Source organism: Sciurus vulgaris (genome assembly GCF_902686455.1).
Source record: "Sciurus vulgaris genome assembly, chromosome: 16".
In the NCBI taxonomy this organism is placed as follows: Eukaryota; Metazoa; Chordata; class Mammalia; order Rodentia; family Sciuridae; genus Sciurus; species Sciurus vulgaris.
Genome location: NC_136477.1, coordinates 10,944,529 through 10,959,501, shown reverse-complemented (window position 1 = coordinate 10,959,501; position 14,973 = coordinate 10,944,529). Strand labels below are relative to the sequence as shown.

At 53.4% G+C, this 14,973-nt stretch overlaps 1 protein-coding gene across 1 annotated transcript; it reads left to right on the top strand.

Moving 5' to 3' along the window:
* Positions 1 to 1,915: 1,915 nt before the first annotated feature.
* Positions 1,916 to 10,356, top strand: SPC24 (SPC24 component of NDC80 kinetochore complex). The gene is given in 6 exon segments (XM_079116210.1): positions 1,916 to 2,615; positions 7,985 to 8,136; positions 8,140 to 8,146; positions 8,334 to 8,460; positions 8,568 to 8,644; positions 10,209 to 10,356. Coding segments are annotated over 6 exon segments (705 nt in total). The 5' UTR covers positions 1,916 to 2,380; the 3' UTR covers positions 10,316 to 10,356.
* The last annotated feature ends 4,617 nt before the right edge of the window (positions 10,357 to 14,973 follow it).

Genomic DNA, 14,973 nt, shown 5'->3' with positions numbered 1-14,973 from the left:
TTCCACCTCTTGGCTCTGTGAATAATGCTCTATGAACATGTGTTGCTCATTTCTGTTGCAGTCCCTACTTTTCCATCCTTTGGGGTATGTACCTGGGAGTGGAATTCCTAAGAGGATGATTTGATTTCTAATCTTTTTCTTTTTTCTTTTCTTTTCCTTTTTTTTTTTTTTCCTGTGGTACCAGGGATTGATCCTGGGGCGCTCAATATTTTATTTAGAGACAGGGCTTCACCAAGTTGCTCAGAGCCTCACTGAGTTGCTGAGGCTGGCTGTGAACTCCCAGTCCTCCTGCCTCGGCCTCCGGAGCTGCTGATTACAGGCCTCCAGCATCGCACCCAGCCCCAGTTCTAATTTATCGAAGAATCACCATGTTGCTTTTTAAAGCAGCTGGCTCATTTCATGTCCCTATCAAGATTTCATGTCCCTATCGGCAGGAAGAGGTGCCGGGGTTGTGGCTCAGTGGTGGAGCACTTGCCTCGTATGTGTGAATCACTGGGTTCCATCCTCAGCATCACATAAAGATACATAAACAAAGGTATTTGTCCAGCTATACCTAAAAATATTTCTTAAAGCGTGCATAAGGGTTTCAATCTCTCTATATCCTCATCAGCACATTATTTGCTGGCTCTTTTTTTTTTGGGGGGGGGGGTTGGTTGGTTTTTGGAGAGTGGCCATCCTAATGACTGTTAGGTGGACCTCACTTTGCTTTTTTGGAAGGGCAGTGGGTGGCCTTCTTTGGCAGTATTTCTGTCTATCAGGCCCTGATTGCACAATCTTGTATGGCTTATCTCCTGGACATCCTGCCCCAGCTGATAAGAGAAGGCTATCTTTAGCCCCAGAGCTTAGAAAGAAAGATTATGAACTTGCCAAGGACACAGGTAAGTGGCGCAGCCAGAAACTGAACCCAAGATTTGTGTGCATGTGACACTCTGGGGATTGAACCCAGGGTTTCTTTACCACTGAGCCCTTATTTTGAGACAGGGTGACAGGGTTTTGCTAAATTGCTAAGGCTGGCCTCAAACTTGCAATACTCCTGCCTCTGCCTCCTGAGTCTCAGATTACAGGCATTGCCACAGGGCCTGGCTACCTTTCCTTTCTTCTTTCAGTGAACTCAGTGCTTCATGCATGCTAGGCAAGCTCTTACAGCTGACCTACGCCCCTAATGCTGGGGTGATTTCTAACTTGAAATTGAAGGATAGCGTTCCTGGGTCTTAGACCTCCCAAAATGTTGTGTGAGGGCTGGAATGTGGCTCAGTGGTACAGCGCTCACCTTGAACGCACAGGCCCTGGGTTCCATTCCTAGTACTGCAAAAACAAACATGCCAAAAGGTGCATAAAATCCAAAAATGTATGGATGTTGGATACATTTTTCAAGAACGTGAGCCTCTCTCATTGCTTTCCTAGGACTTCAAAAGCATGCCTGACCCAGGAAAGGCAGTGTCCCTATCTATATAAGCATTTAAAAAGTATAAGCAGCCTCTTGGTAACTCCCATCTCTTGGAAATAAGCCGAGGAGGGAGATGATGGAGCCAGTCAGGATCCTGACAGGCGTTGAGGTGCCTTTTCCTGACGGTTCCACCATGACTCCTCGTCTCCCTCCCTGGGAGCTGGAGCATAGCTTGGAACTTGCTGGATGCATGCACTGACTTTTTTCTCTATTCTGTTGTAGAAAATACTAATTGGGACACCCACCCCCACAAAGTGATAAGTTTACATGCAGTTTGAGGAACATGTCACCTAATTGTGTCAGCTGTCTTTCCTCAACTGTAACCCCTCACATAGTGTGCCGTTTGGGGCACCTCACCCACTGGATTCACTTAACACCTACATATAACACTTTACTGAACACCAGGCACGATCCTCATTTTCTCCTAAACCAACCCTGAGCTTGGCACTATTATGGCCCTCCTTTTACTGGGAAGGAAAGTAAGGCACAGAGTGGTTAAGTGACTAGCCCAGGATAACACAGCTCATAAGTAGCAAAGCAGAATTTGGAACCCAATGAGACTGCAGACTTCACTTTGCTAACAAAAACTTTTATGTGTGTAGTGTGTACCCATACACACACTGTAAAACGTCAGCTCCATAAGAAGTAGTCCATTGCTTTGCCGCTACAACCGCTGCCTGCAGGTAGCAGGACTGGACCTTGGAGTGGAAAAAAAGCCTCAAGGTCGTGCAGCAACTTTCCAGCCTGCGCAGGCGCATCAGGCAGGCCTCCTTGGAGGCGTCCCCTCCCCGCTCCTATTGGTTATCACCTTGGACTGACAGAAGAGTCGGCGCAAGCGCACCAAGCCAAACTAGAGGAGTCCACCCACATATACGAGACGCCCCCTCGCTGGGCCTACTGGCCAACGCTTTTGACTGACAAAGAAAGAAGCCAATGAAAACAAGTCTTCCGGAAAGGGGCGTGGCCCACGGGCAGTCGAATTTGCGCGGGTTCAGGGCTGGCATCGTCATGGCTGCCTTCCGCGATATTGAGGAGGTGAGCCAGGGACTGCTGAGCTTGCTGTCCGCTAACCGCGCCGAGGCGCAGCAGCGGCGGCTGCTGGGGCGCCAGGAGCAGATGCTGGAGCGGCTGCTGGAGACGCAAGACGGCGCCGAGCAGCGGCTGCGAGGTGAGCGCCGCAGCGAGAGCAGGGAGCGGCCCGGGTCTGCGTGCTGGGAGAGGCGGCTAAGCCCCCTTCGAAACCTCCCTCCTAGACTTCGTCATCCTCTGCTCTGTCCCCTCTAGTGTCCCCTCTGTCCCACTAGTGTGACTGCCTAGTGGGGACTGCCCGTTTGAGCCTCGGCTTACCTATCCGCGAAATGGGCTTCACAACAGCAGCCACCTCCCAGCGGGTTAGAGGCAAATATAGGAGCTCGCTGGGCCTGACCCCTTATGAGCGCCCGTGAGCAGGAGCTGGGGGATCGGGATTTGTGCTGGGGCTCAGGAGTCACCGCTGGCTCGGAATCCTGGCACGCCCACTGCCCCACTTCCTAGCTGAGAGTCGAGGTGAGTGTTTCAACCTCCCTGTGCCTCCCTTTCCTTCGCTGTCATATGTTCCCTACAGTAATCCATGTCTTCCTCCGGTTGTTCAGTGTTGTGGAGCCCCTGCTGTGAGCCTGGCCCTGGGTGGCAGCAGGGAAGAGAACAGAATCCCGGCTCTTCGAGGGCTGACATGCTGCTGGGGGAGGAAAGGGACAAGGCAAACCAGGAATGTCTGTATGTCATGAGGTGATGGGCTAAGGGGAGGGACTAGGTTGTGTAATTAGGGGTGGATACGCTTGGCGTGGGGTCAGCAAGGGTCTTGTGCAAAGATTGTTGAAGTAAAAAGTACAGGAGGTGAGGGAAGGAAGGCTATCATGAGGACTTAACAATTAATGTGGACTTAAGTGCCTTGCATGTTAGGTAGAGAATACAGAATAAAGACTACCATTTTCATGGGATCCAACATGCCACTAAATGTAAGACTTAATGAAAAGTAAGAAGGGAAATGCTAATAAATGTCTTAATATGAGCGGGGGTGGGGGGTGAGGCTGAATGGTAGATTCCTTCCCTAATATGCTCAAGGTCCTGGGTTACATCCCCAGCACTGTAAAAATAATGTAGTATCTTGACCTGGACAGAAAGAGCTAGATCCAACCTCTCTCGCAGGTGGGAAGAGCTTACTCAGAGTCTTCAACCTGGATTCAGCTGTAAATTTATGAGCCCTGTAGTCCCATTTAAATGTCTTCCCTACTCCACCCTCAGTTTCCTCATCTGTGAAATGGAGCCTGATTGATGTGAAGGGTTTTTTTGTTTTGTTTTTTTGTTTGTTTTTTAATTGATACTGAAGATTGAAACCAGGGATGCTGTACCTCTAAGCCACATTCCGAGTCTTTATTTTTGAGACAGGATCTGATTAAGTTGCCCAGGTTGGTGTCAAACTTACAATCTTCCTGCTCCAGCCTCCAGAGTGACTGGGATTTCAGGTGTGCACCACTGCACCTGTGAGGGTTCTTGGAACAGACGTTTGCACAGTGTGGTTCTCTGGGCAGGAAGGACCTGCCCTTGTCACTGCAGTTATTCTTGTCAGAATTTTTTGTTTGCTTGCTTTTTTAAGGCTACTAAATTTTTCTTTATTGTGGTAAAGTAGAATAACATAAGATTTTACATTTTAGCCATGTGTGTGTTACTGGGATACCCAGACCTGGAGCAATGCTGGGCAAGCGCTCTTACTGAACAACATTCGCAGGTTCATTTTTTGGGGGGTGGGGGTACTGAGGATTGAACTCAAGGCCCTCGACCAGTGAACCACATCCCCAGCCCTATTTTGTATTTTATTTAGAGACAAGTTCTCATTGAGTTGCTTAGGGTCTCACTTTTGCTGAGACTGGCTTTGAATTCCCGATCCTCCTGTCTCAGCCTCCAGAGCCGCTGGGATTACAGACGAGCGCCACTGCGCCCGGCCCAAGGTCCATTTTTAAGTGTGTGGTTCAGCAGAATTAAGTACACTCACACTACTGTGTGACTCCCACACACCTCTAGAACCTTTTCATCCTCCCAAGCTGCGCTCCGTCTCCATTAACACTAACACCCCCCTGCCCCTAGCTCAGTCCCTGGCACCCACCCCTCTACTTTCTAGCTCTATAAATTTGACTGCGATAGATAAGTGAAATCACACGTGTCCTTGTGTGACTGGCTTATTTCACATAGCATAATGCCCTGAAGTTTAATCCACGCTGCAGCCTGTGACAGGATTTCCTTCCTTCTTCGGGGGATCGTAGTCCACTGCATCAGTGCCCGCACTGTGTTTATCCATCATCTGCCGGTGGACGCTGGACTGTTTTAATGATGCTCTTGCTTTGAACATGACTGTGCATGCATCTCTTCAAGACCGTTTTCTACCCCAGAGGACTGGGGATAGAAGCCTGGGCCTCACGCTTGCTGGGCAAGCGTCCTCCCGCTGAGCTACACCCCCAACCCTCCCTGGCTCCATTCTCTGTGTATATACCCAGAGCTGGAACCGCCGGGTCCATGGGTAATTCAGTGTTTACTTTTTTTGAGCAGCGCCATGGCTTTCTGGGCACAGAGCTTTAATGCCAGCGGCTTTAACTGCCTTTTATAGTTGCACTAAGAAGGCCTTTGAGTTGAGACTTGAATGATCCGTGCAGCTAGCCACAGGATGGCCCAGGAGAGTGCATTCCTGGCCAAGTGGGCTGCAAGGCAGAGGTCATGAGGTGAGAATGGACTTGGACTTGCAGGGGAGAGTGGTAGGAGATGAGATCAGCAGTGCCAGGCCTTGCCAACCTGCTGCGCTCCCAGGAGGAGGTGGCTGCTATTCTAAGCACTACCCAGGCAGGGCCTTTCCCTCTTCTTCCCCTCACTTCTCTGTCCTCTCTCCCCTCCCTGCTCTTTACCACCCCCTACACTGGTTTGGGGAGAACAGCACGACCCAGCCTGCCTGGGTTTAAGCAGAGCGGATGAGTTTGGGGACTGAAGGGTCTAAGACCGTTCCAGGGAACCTAGGCTCTGAGTCAGACAGACCCAGTTGACATCCATCTAGGAGCCATGTGCTAGCGGGCAAGTCTCTTCACTTCCCAAATGGAGGGACAGATTTAACCACCCGCCATGGGATTCAGGGTGTAGCTCAGTGGTAGAGTGTTGAGCACATTTGTGGCCCTGGGTTCCATTCCCAGCACCAAAAACAAAATACAAATAAAATCACCTTCTGCAGAGGGTTTGTGATAATGCCTGGCCAAGGAACTCTTGGGTTACCCCGTGGCACTTGGTCAACAACTCTCCAGTAAATAGTGCTGCCTTACAGATGTCATGGGAAGAGATGGTCCCAGGGAGGAAGCAAGGAGGCCTGTCGAGCTTTGGGTGGGGTGGCAGAGAAAGTGAGACGCCTGTCCACCAGCCAGCCCCTCAGCCACCACGGCAGGAAATCCGTAGGCACCATCCCGCACAAACACGCCGAGAAATAGCCACATAAGCGAAGTATTTAGAAACGTGGATATTGGTGCCAGGGAAAACCACTGAAAGTTCAAACTGGCTGCTCGGAGGGACAGAGGGGCCTGGTGTGTGTGTGTGTTTAGGTTTTCACAAATACATGTAATACTTTTTTCTCTTTTTGGCACCACGGATTGAAGTCGGGGTGCTTAAACACTGAGCCCTGTCTCCGGCCTTTTATTTTTTTATTTTACAACAGGGTCTTGCTAAGTTCTTTAGGGCCTTGCCCAGTTGCTGAGGCTGGCTTTGAATCTGCAATCCTCCTGCCTCAGCATCCCGAGCCTCTGGGATAACAGGCCTGCACCACGCACCTGGCCACGTGTAATACTTTGATGAAACATTAGCATCAGTTTTTGAGAACTTAAATGCAGGTGCTTTTGCAAGCATTTTAACCTGTGCCTTCTGTGGGTTGGCAGATTTCTCTGACTCTGAAAGAAACACAGCCTTCTTAAGATGTTTTTGATTTTTCTCAGCGTTCTGTACAACATGTGTTTATTCTGGGTAGTGGCTGGAGATATATGGGGAATAAAAGATGCAGTTTCTGATTGCAGGAAGAAAACAAGGGATAAATCATTCAGTGCTGGGATCTGCCGTGGAAGCAGCCTCACTACGAAAGCGGGGAGGAGGGTGCCCACCTGCCCGAGGCACATTTCCCAGGGAACCTTATTTATGTATTTATCTTTTTTTATGCTGGGGATTGAATCCAGTGCTCTACCACTGAGCTTCATCCCCAGCTCTTTTCATTTTTTATTTTGAGGCAGGGTCTCACTAAATTGTGGAGACTGGCCTTGAACTTGCAATCCTCCTGTGTCAGCCTCCCAAGTGGCTGGTGTGTACCACCCTCCCCAGCTTCCCAGGGTGTCTTGAAGGCTGGGTTGAGGGAGCACAGGGACATCCCGGAGGATAGGAGAAAGGAGCCCAGGACTGTGACAATTGTGGCACCTTGAAGAAGGAAGGGCAGAGAGGACAGCAGGTGGCAGGGTGAGAAGCTGCTGAGGGTCCTCAGGGGGATCTGCGTGGTAGTGCCTGCCTGGAGCCCCAGGTACTCGGGGGGTGGGGGCTGGAAAAATTGCTTGAGCCCAGAAGTTCAAGGCCAGCATGGACACCACGGTGAGGCCCAAAGTCAAAACAAAAAAGAAAAGCCTTGGATGCCTGAGTCTTCCCCTGGAGACTCTCTGAGCACCATCCTCCGATGCAGCCCCTTGGGGCCCAGAGCAGGTCAGAGTGGCATCTTGATCTAGGGAGAAGTCAGAGTGGGGGGGCAGTGGGGGCCTCTTGGGTGACCCTGGGGGCCAGTGGGCTCACGAGGGAGGGGGAGATTCAGAGCCAGACAGAGGAGCTGCCGGGCTTGGGTGGCACCTGGGAAGTGGCACCCTGTTCCGGGCTTCCTGACATGACTTCTTTTTGTTGTAAGTCAAGGGCAGAGGCTGGGGCGTGCCTTGGTGGGAGGGCAGCTACCTGACATGTGAGGCTCTGGTCCTCCCCCCCAGCATCATGGTGGCACTCACCTGTGATCCCAGCTGCTCCCGAAGCTGAGGCTGGAGGGCTGTGCAACCTGGTTTGGGCAACAGGGAAGACCCTCTCTCAAAAAAATAAATACATAAAATAAAAGATTAGGTGTTCCAAGGAGGACCAGAGCCAGGCTCGGTGGCTCACATCTGTCCTCCCAGCCACCCAGGAGGCCGAGGCAAGAGGCTCACGGGTCAAGGCCACCCTGGGCAACTTAGACCCTGTTTAAAGAAAAGGGGCTTGGGGGCCGCCCCAGTTCAATTTCTAGCACCACAAAAGAGAGAGAGGGAGAAGGGCCAGATCCCAGACTGTATAATTTTGGGTGTATTTAAACACGTCCTGGCAAAGGTGGATCCTGCGCAGGTTCTGGCTGGCACACTGCGGGCGCGTGGCAAGGGGCCTGATCTGAAGTGGCCATGCTGCTCCTGGTGGGGGGATGGGGTGCCCTTCCCTGGGCCCTCCTGGGGGACAGACCCAAGGGAGCCTTGTTCTCTCCCCCTGCAGAGACCCTCGCTGCAGAGGAAGAGGTGGCTCAGAGCCTTCTTGACTCAAAGGAGCGCGTGTGCCAGGGCAACGCAGAGCTACAGCGGCTGGAAGCCGAGCTCGGGAAGGTGACCGAGGACGACGCTCGCCTGCAGGCCAGCCTCCTATATCCTTGACCCAGCCGTGGGCCTCCCCGGAAGACACTTGCGTGGGGCTGGGGTGCATGCGGCTCGTGGCCAAGCACTTGCCCAGCAAGCACCAGGCCCTGATTCCATCCCAGCACCGCCAGGTGGAGGGAAGGAAGGACCCAGGCTGGGACGCTGGTGCCTGGGCCTGCCATACGCGGCGTGGTGGCCTCCTTCTAAGGCAGGGTCCTTAACAACCTGCCGCACTCAGCTCACCAGAGAGCTGAAGGAGCTCAGGGAGCTGGAGGCCGATCTGGAAAGACAGGAGAGAGAGGTTGACGAGGACACGACGGTCACCATCCCTTCTGCTGTGTAGGTTCCGGGAACATGGCTGGGGCTCTGCCCGTGGGCTCAGTCCCGCGGCCGCAGGCTCAAGCTGATGTCGGGGTGACTTTCTTCTCTCTGGCCATCTTGTCTAGGTATGTGGCTCAGCTTTATCACCGAATTAGTAAGATCGAGTGGGATTACGAGAGCGAGCCAGGAATGATCAAAGGCAGTATCCTTCCATTTTTCTGAGAAACCCGTGGGATGTGAAGTGTCCGCCACTCTGGAACACGGTGGGTCACAGCCTCAGAAACTAGAAATGGAATTGCTGTCCATCCTGCAGTCCCACTTCTGGGATTCTGGGAACAGATGGAAAAGAATGGAGAGCGGGGAGAGGGAGACTCCCATGTGTCCCGCTGACATGGCGCTGGTCACAGACTGCCAGGCAGCGAGCCTGGTGGCCCGAGTGGATGAGCATGGTGCTCCACCCAGACCGCGAAACGCTGGCCCTAAGGGAGGAGGTCCTGGGCTCGCTGCCGAGGCCCCCGAGGACCTCAGGCTGAGGGGAGAATCTGGCTGCAGTCCCGCCCGGCTAAGGGCCCTGGAACGGCCACTTCACAGAGGCTGGTGTTCAATGGGGACAGTCTCCATTTGGGAAGGAAAGTCTACCAGTGGATGGTGGTGACGGTTGCCCAGCAGCATGCTGGTGCTTGATGCCAGGAACTGCACCTGAGCATGGGTAAGATAGTGGATTTTGTTACCGTGATTAGTTGGTTTTGAGACAGGGTTTCCCTGTGTTGCCTGGGCTGGCCTCTAACTCCTGCCTCCACCTCCCAGTAGCTGGGACCACAGGCTCACGCAGGTCACCGTGCCCTGCTACAGAGGGTTTTGTTTTTGTTTTTTGCAGCACTAGGGATGGAACCCTGGGCTCATGTGAGGCGAGCACTCTGCCACTGAGCCATGCCCCTAGCCCCCTGCTCTTTTGGTATCAGGGACTGAACCCAGAGTGAACCCAGAGATGCTTAACCACTGAGCCACATCCCCAGCCAGTTTTATATTTTATTTTGAGACAGGGCTTTGCTGAGTTGCTGAGGCTGGACTTGAACTTTCAATCCTCCTGCCTCAGCCTCCTGAACTGCTGAGATTATAGGCATGTGCCACCGGCCCGGCCTTACTTCACAATTTTTAAGAAGATAGTACCTTAACGGAATTTAATTTTTTATTCAGGAAAATGTGTTTTAGTCTCTAAATATCTTTTTGTGGGGGTTGCTGGGAATTGAACCCATGACCTTGAACATGCTAAGCATGAGCTGCAACTGAGTGACACCCCAGCCCCTCTAAATATCTTTTTTTTGGTGGGTTGTTCTTGGGTTTGTTTGCTTTTCCAGACAGGGTCTCTCCAGGTTGCTCAGGCTGACCTTGAACTTCTGTCCTCTTGCCTCATCCTACTGAGTAACTGGGATTACAGGTTCATGCCACTTTAGACCTGAATATCTTAAACATTTAAGACTGGCCAACCCGGGTAATCCCAGTTACTTTGGAGGTTGAGGCGGGAGATTTATAAGTGGGAAGCCAGCCTCAGCAACTTAGCAAGACCCTTCTCAAAATAAAAAAATAACATGAAAACTCGTGCGGAGTGTGTGACTGAGTGGCAAAGCATGTGCCTGGCACATGCAAGGACCTGGGCTCTGTCCCCAGCATCAAAATTAATTAATTAATTTTAAAAATGGCAATTTCCCTTATCCCTGGGGTTGTGGAAGGGCCACTTGGAGTTTTCCTTGCATCAGAACCTTTAGTCCATCATGGCCCCAGTGTGGCTCAGCCCATCCACCTGGACAGCACCCAGCTCTCCAAGAAATTCATCAGCGACTACCTCTGGAGCCTGGTGGACACCAAGTGGTAGCTCGGAGCCTCATGATCTGCTGAATTGGCTGTGGAGGGTGGTGGTAGCTCCGTGATCATCAGTTTAAAATTAAATGTTTGCCCATAAATGGACTTTTTGTTGTCTTTCTTTTTTTTGGTACTAGGGATTAAACCCAGGGGTGCTTAACCATGGAGCCATATCCCCAGCCCTTTAAAAAAAAAAAAAAAAAAAATATATATATATATATAAATAATATATATATTATATTATATATTAAATATATAAATATATATATATTTTAGTTGTAAATGGACACAATACCTTTATTTCATTTATTTATATGGTGCCCAGGATACCCAGTGCCTCACATTGTGCTAGGCAAGTGCTCTATCACTGAGCCACAACCCCAGCCCTTTTGTATATTTTACTTAGAGACAGGGTCTCTCTGAGTTGCTTAAGGCCTCCCTGAGGCTGACTCTGACCTTGTGGTCCTCCTGCCTCAGCCTCCAGAGCTGCTGGGATTACAGGTGTCTGCCACGGCACTTGGCTATAATCTTTCTCCCTGATATTGACCTCAGATCCTGGCCTGCCCTGGGCTCTGCAGCCCAGGAAACTGATTTAACCTCGCCTTACAGATGACACCTAGCCTAGAATGGCAGACTCTGTATATTTATCTCTTCTCCTAGTGCCAGAGATGGGACCGGGGCCTCCTGTGCACTGGCCAGTGCTCTCCCTCCATGGAGCTGCACCCCAGGCTTTTGCCATGACATGAAAGGGAACAGAGCCCATCTGCACCATCAGCCTCCCGAGAGCAAAGGCTTGGGGCTGGATGGACTTTCCCACCTAGTGACAGGGCAGCAGGTGAGTCTTGAGGGCTGCCCTGGACAAGGCAGGACATTTAGCGCCTTCCTTGCCTCCACCCACTGAATGCCAGTAGCTCCTGCTCTATTGTGACAACAGGAAATGTCTCAGCCATTGCTGGGTGTCCCTGGGGATAAGTCACACAGGAGGCCAGCAGAGGCCAGCGTCTACAAGTCTGGCATTGGCCCCTTGGCCTTTGGCTAAGGAGCTGCTGACACCTTGGTGGCCATTCCTGCCAACTTGGGGCTGGAAAACAGGCATGTTTCCCTCTGATCTTGCAAACAGACCCGCAGATTGCAGCGCCCAAGATAAGGGCATAGGAGCTTTTATCTTTGGCCCTGGCCCAGCCCTCAGTGCCCTCCCTCCCCGCGGGCCAGCTCTCCCGCCTGAAGGAATGGCCTGGCTTTGTTCTGGGAGGGGGCCAAGGGGGTGTCCTGATGCTGGCCACTCACCCCCAGCATCCTGGCCCTGTTTCCCCAAGGAGAAGATTCCCTTCAGGGAGGCTGCACCCGAACTCAGAGGGACTATGTGCCCCTCACCCTGTCCCCCTCCCCTGTTCTCTGCCACCCTGGCAGACCCTAGGACTGACCTACAGAGGGACGAGTGGGTGAGGAACGTGGATGAGTGGCTCAGAAGGCGGGTGCGGGGAGGCCCCTGCTGTCCCCATGCCTGGGCCCTGACTCACTGCCCAGCGCTGGCCCAGTGCCCAGGGCAGCCTCCAGCCCGACTCCCACCCCGTGGTTCTCGGAGCCAACCAACTTGTTCTCAAATTCGGGAAGCTGGCTGGAGGCTCCCTGAGCGCTGGGCCCAGCCCTGCTGAGGTAGGAACAAAATCCAAGTCCCCACAGGACGTGAGGAGCCAGGTCACCTGCAAGACAGGGACTTGACCCCAGCACCATTCCGAGACGACTGTATAGATGTGGAAACTGAGGCACGGAACTGTCTGGGCACTTGTCAAGTCGCAGGACAGTGACGTCCTGGATTCTGAACCTGCTGTTGGGACCCCAGGGTCAGCTGTCACTTCCGAGGGTGTGTGGCAGTTACCTTCAGGATCGGACTTGGCGTTTTGATGTCAGGAGGGCTGTGGGATCATCTCAGCTTCCCAGGTGGGAACCGGCCTCTGAGGGGTCTGTCCTAAGTGCAGAGCACCCAGGAGGGAAGGGGGGACTTCACAGTGGAACCCGCAACAGCACCTGCTGAAGCCCCGAAACGTTGCAGTCCCTGATGTCACTGTTGCAGGTGTGTCACTGGGTGACCTGGCTTGACATCAATGTTTCTTCCCTGGAAAAAAGAACCAAGGTTAGATCAAGCCTGGAGCCCAAAGCCCCTCACACTGGCCCTGAGACCAGCTTGGTGGCCTGCAGAGCTGGTCATCTCCTGATGCCTTCCCAGGTTTTGCAGGGAGAATATGGATCCTCAGGACAGTGGGAAGGCCAGCCAGAAGGGACAGCAGGAGTAACTCAGGTGACCATGTCCTTTTCTTGAGCCCTCGTGGCATCTGGTGTCCCTTACCTTGAACCCAATCCGCAGATCTAGGCAAGACTGAGTCAAGGTTGTTCCCAATCTATAGGCAGGTAAAGAGATCACGGGCTGGGTGTGCATGACCAGGGCCAGATTCCAACCCAGGGTGGATGAAGGCGAAGCCTCTGTCCCCCCGCTGGCCTCTACAAGCTGAGAAGAGGACAAGAGGACTAGCTGCGGGTTGTGGACAAGACTGGGTCAGGGACTGGAGCCTACCAGTGACTCGCCTCCCGCTGTGGCCTGCACTGGCCGGCTCTCAGGGTGGCCACGAGCTCCTGGTAGCCCCTGTTCACTCAGAAATGCAAATGCTGCCTAGGAGGACATCTTGCCCGCCCTCCTGCAGGAGCATGCCCAGTAAATGCCGTCATGAGCTCCAGTCAGCTGCATGTTTTCTGGCAGGAAAGGAAACCTAGATAAAGGGATTTATCTCAGGTTTTGCAGAGAGGTGGCAGAACCAGGGTTTTAATCCATGCCATCTGTATCCTAATCCTGACCACGAGTGAGACCGTTTCAATTGGTGATAAATGAACTAAAGAAAATAAAACACTGTGGGAGGGAGAACTTTGTAGGGGGCCCCAGGACAGAGGGGTCATTGGGCCCAGATCCAAGTCCCCAGGGAACAAAAATGTAGAGACAAGCTGGAGGGCAAGGGACAGAAAGTGCAAACTGCAGCTGGGAAGCTGACCTGGAGGGGACTTTGATCACACTGGGCCTGAAGTCCACCATGGAATGTGGGGAGAATTCTCAAACTCCTGTAGAGGCCCAAGTAAAAGGAACCTGCCTGCCATTGATCCCCCCATCCTTTTTTTGAAGTGTTGGGGATGGAACCCCCAAGGACTTGCACATACTAGGCATGAGCTACACTCCAAAGGCCTTGCCACTAACCTCTTGACTAAGTCACAGTGCAGCAACCTGGACCATCTAGGTGACTGATCTCACTCTTTACCCCCAACTTCCCCCCACCCCATCCCAGGGGCAGACAGGCCTGAGGGAGAAGTGGGATTCAGCAAGGAGGGACACCCCTCACTCTGAAAGCAGGAATTAGCATAGAAATGGGAGCTGCCTGGAGGGGAGCCGCCCTGCCCAGTGGGGTGACATGAACTGGGCCATGTCACACTCAGAACCTCATCTGCCTTCTTACCCCTGTCATGACGGAAAATCACTGCCTGCAAGTGTGGGGAGGCATCCAGCTGGGGCCAGGGCAGCACCCCGCCCGCCTCCACCCGCAGCCTGTGCTCAGCCCCGTGGGCTCCAGGCTGACTCACCGCAGACAGCTGTGGTTTGGGATGCCTAGGGTTGGAAGGGACAGGGGGCGGGGGGCAGCAGGGGGTGCCAGTCAGGAATCAGGCTGGGGAAGCTGCTTCCTCCCACTACCCACTCTGTTCTGGCCAGAGCTGTGAGCCTTCCAAGTGGGACAGAAAAGACCACGACCGCTCGCGCCGAGCGTGTGTGTGCGCATGCGCGCTCAGTCCCCTAGCCCTGCAGGGCCAGCAGCCTTGGACAGGCTTTGAGCCTGCAGACAGCGAGCCAGCAGCCCAGAGAACTGCAGGCAGAGAGAGAGTCAGAAACCAGCCACAGGGACTCCGTGCCTCCCCTGTCCCTTCTACAAAATGGGGAGCTGTCACTGCCCCTCCCTCGGGGGGCCTTGATGAGAAGCAGAATTAACCCCCGGGAAGCTCTCCTCTTTTCATTTGCTATTTTGTTTCTGTTTTTGCGGTGCTGGGGATGCAACCCAGGGCCCAAGCAAGCACCCCGAGCCACGCCCCCAGCCCCCAGCCCCCAGCCCCCAGCAGATTTCCGGTCACTTTTTTCCGGGCAAGCAGCCCCGGCCATAAGAACCGTCCATCGCCTTTGGCCTCTTTGGTCCACGCTGCCCACCCCAGCCGTGCTCCCAGGCTGCTGCCCAGCCTGGGCCACCCGCCGTGCCCTGCCTTCCACCGAGGCGCCCTCGCCCCTCCAGGCCCTCCTCATTGTACTCGGAGCCGCCCAGGCCCGTTTATCCAGTTTGCCACACGGTTGAGCATCGATTCATTCAATCAAGCAATTATCGAACGCCGGGTGCAGGCCCCGGACGCTGCCCGTGTGGGCTGCTCGGCTTTCTCTCCCGGAGGCGATCTGGAACGTTCCCAAAACAAAAGGCGGAAGGAAGGAAGGAAGTGCCACCCTGTGGACACCCAACAGATAGCAGGCGGCAGCGCTGCAGATCCCCCACCCCTCGCAGAGGCCGGCCCCGCTGGGGAAACTGAGGCTCCCGGGAGCCCAAGGTCACCCAGAGAATCAGAGCAGAGCCAGGATCTTCACCGAGGTCGCCGGCC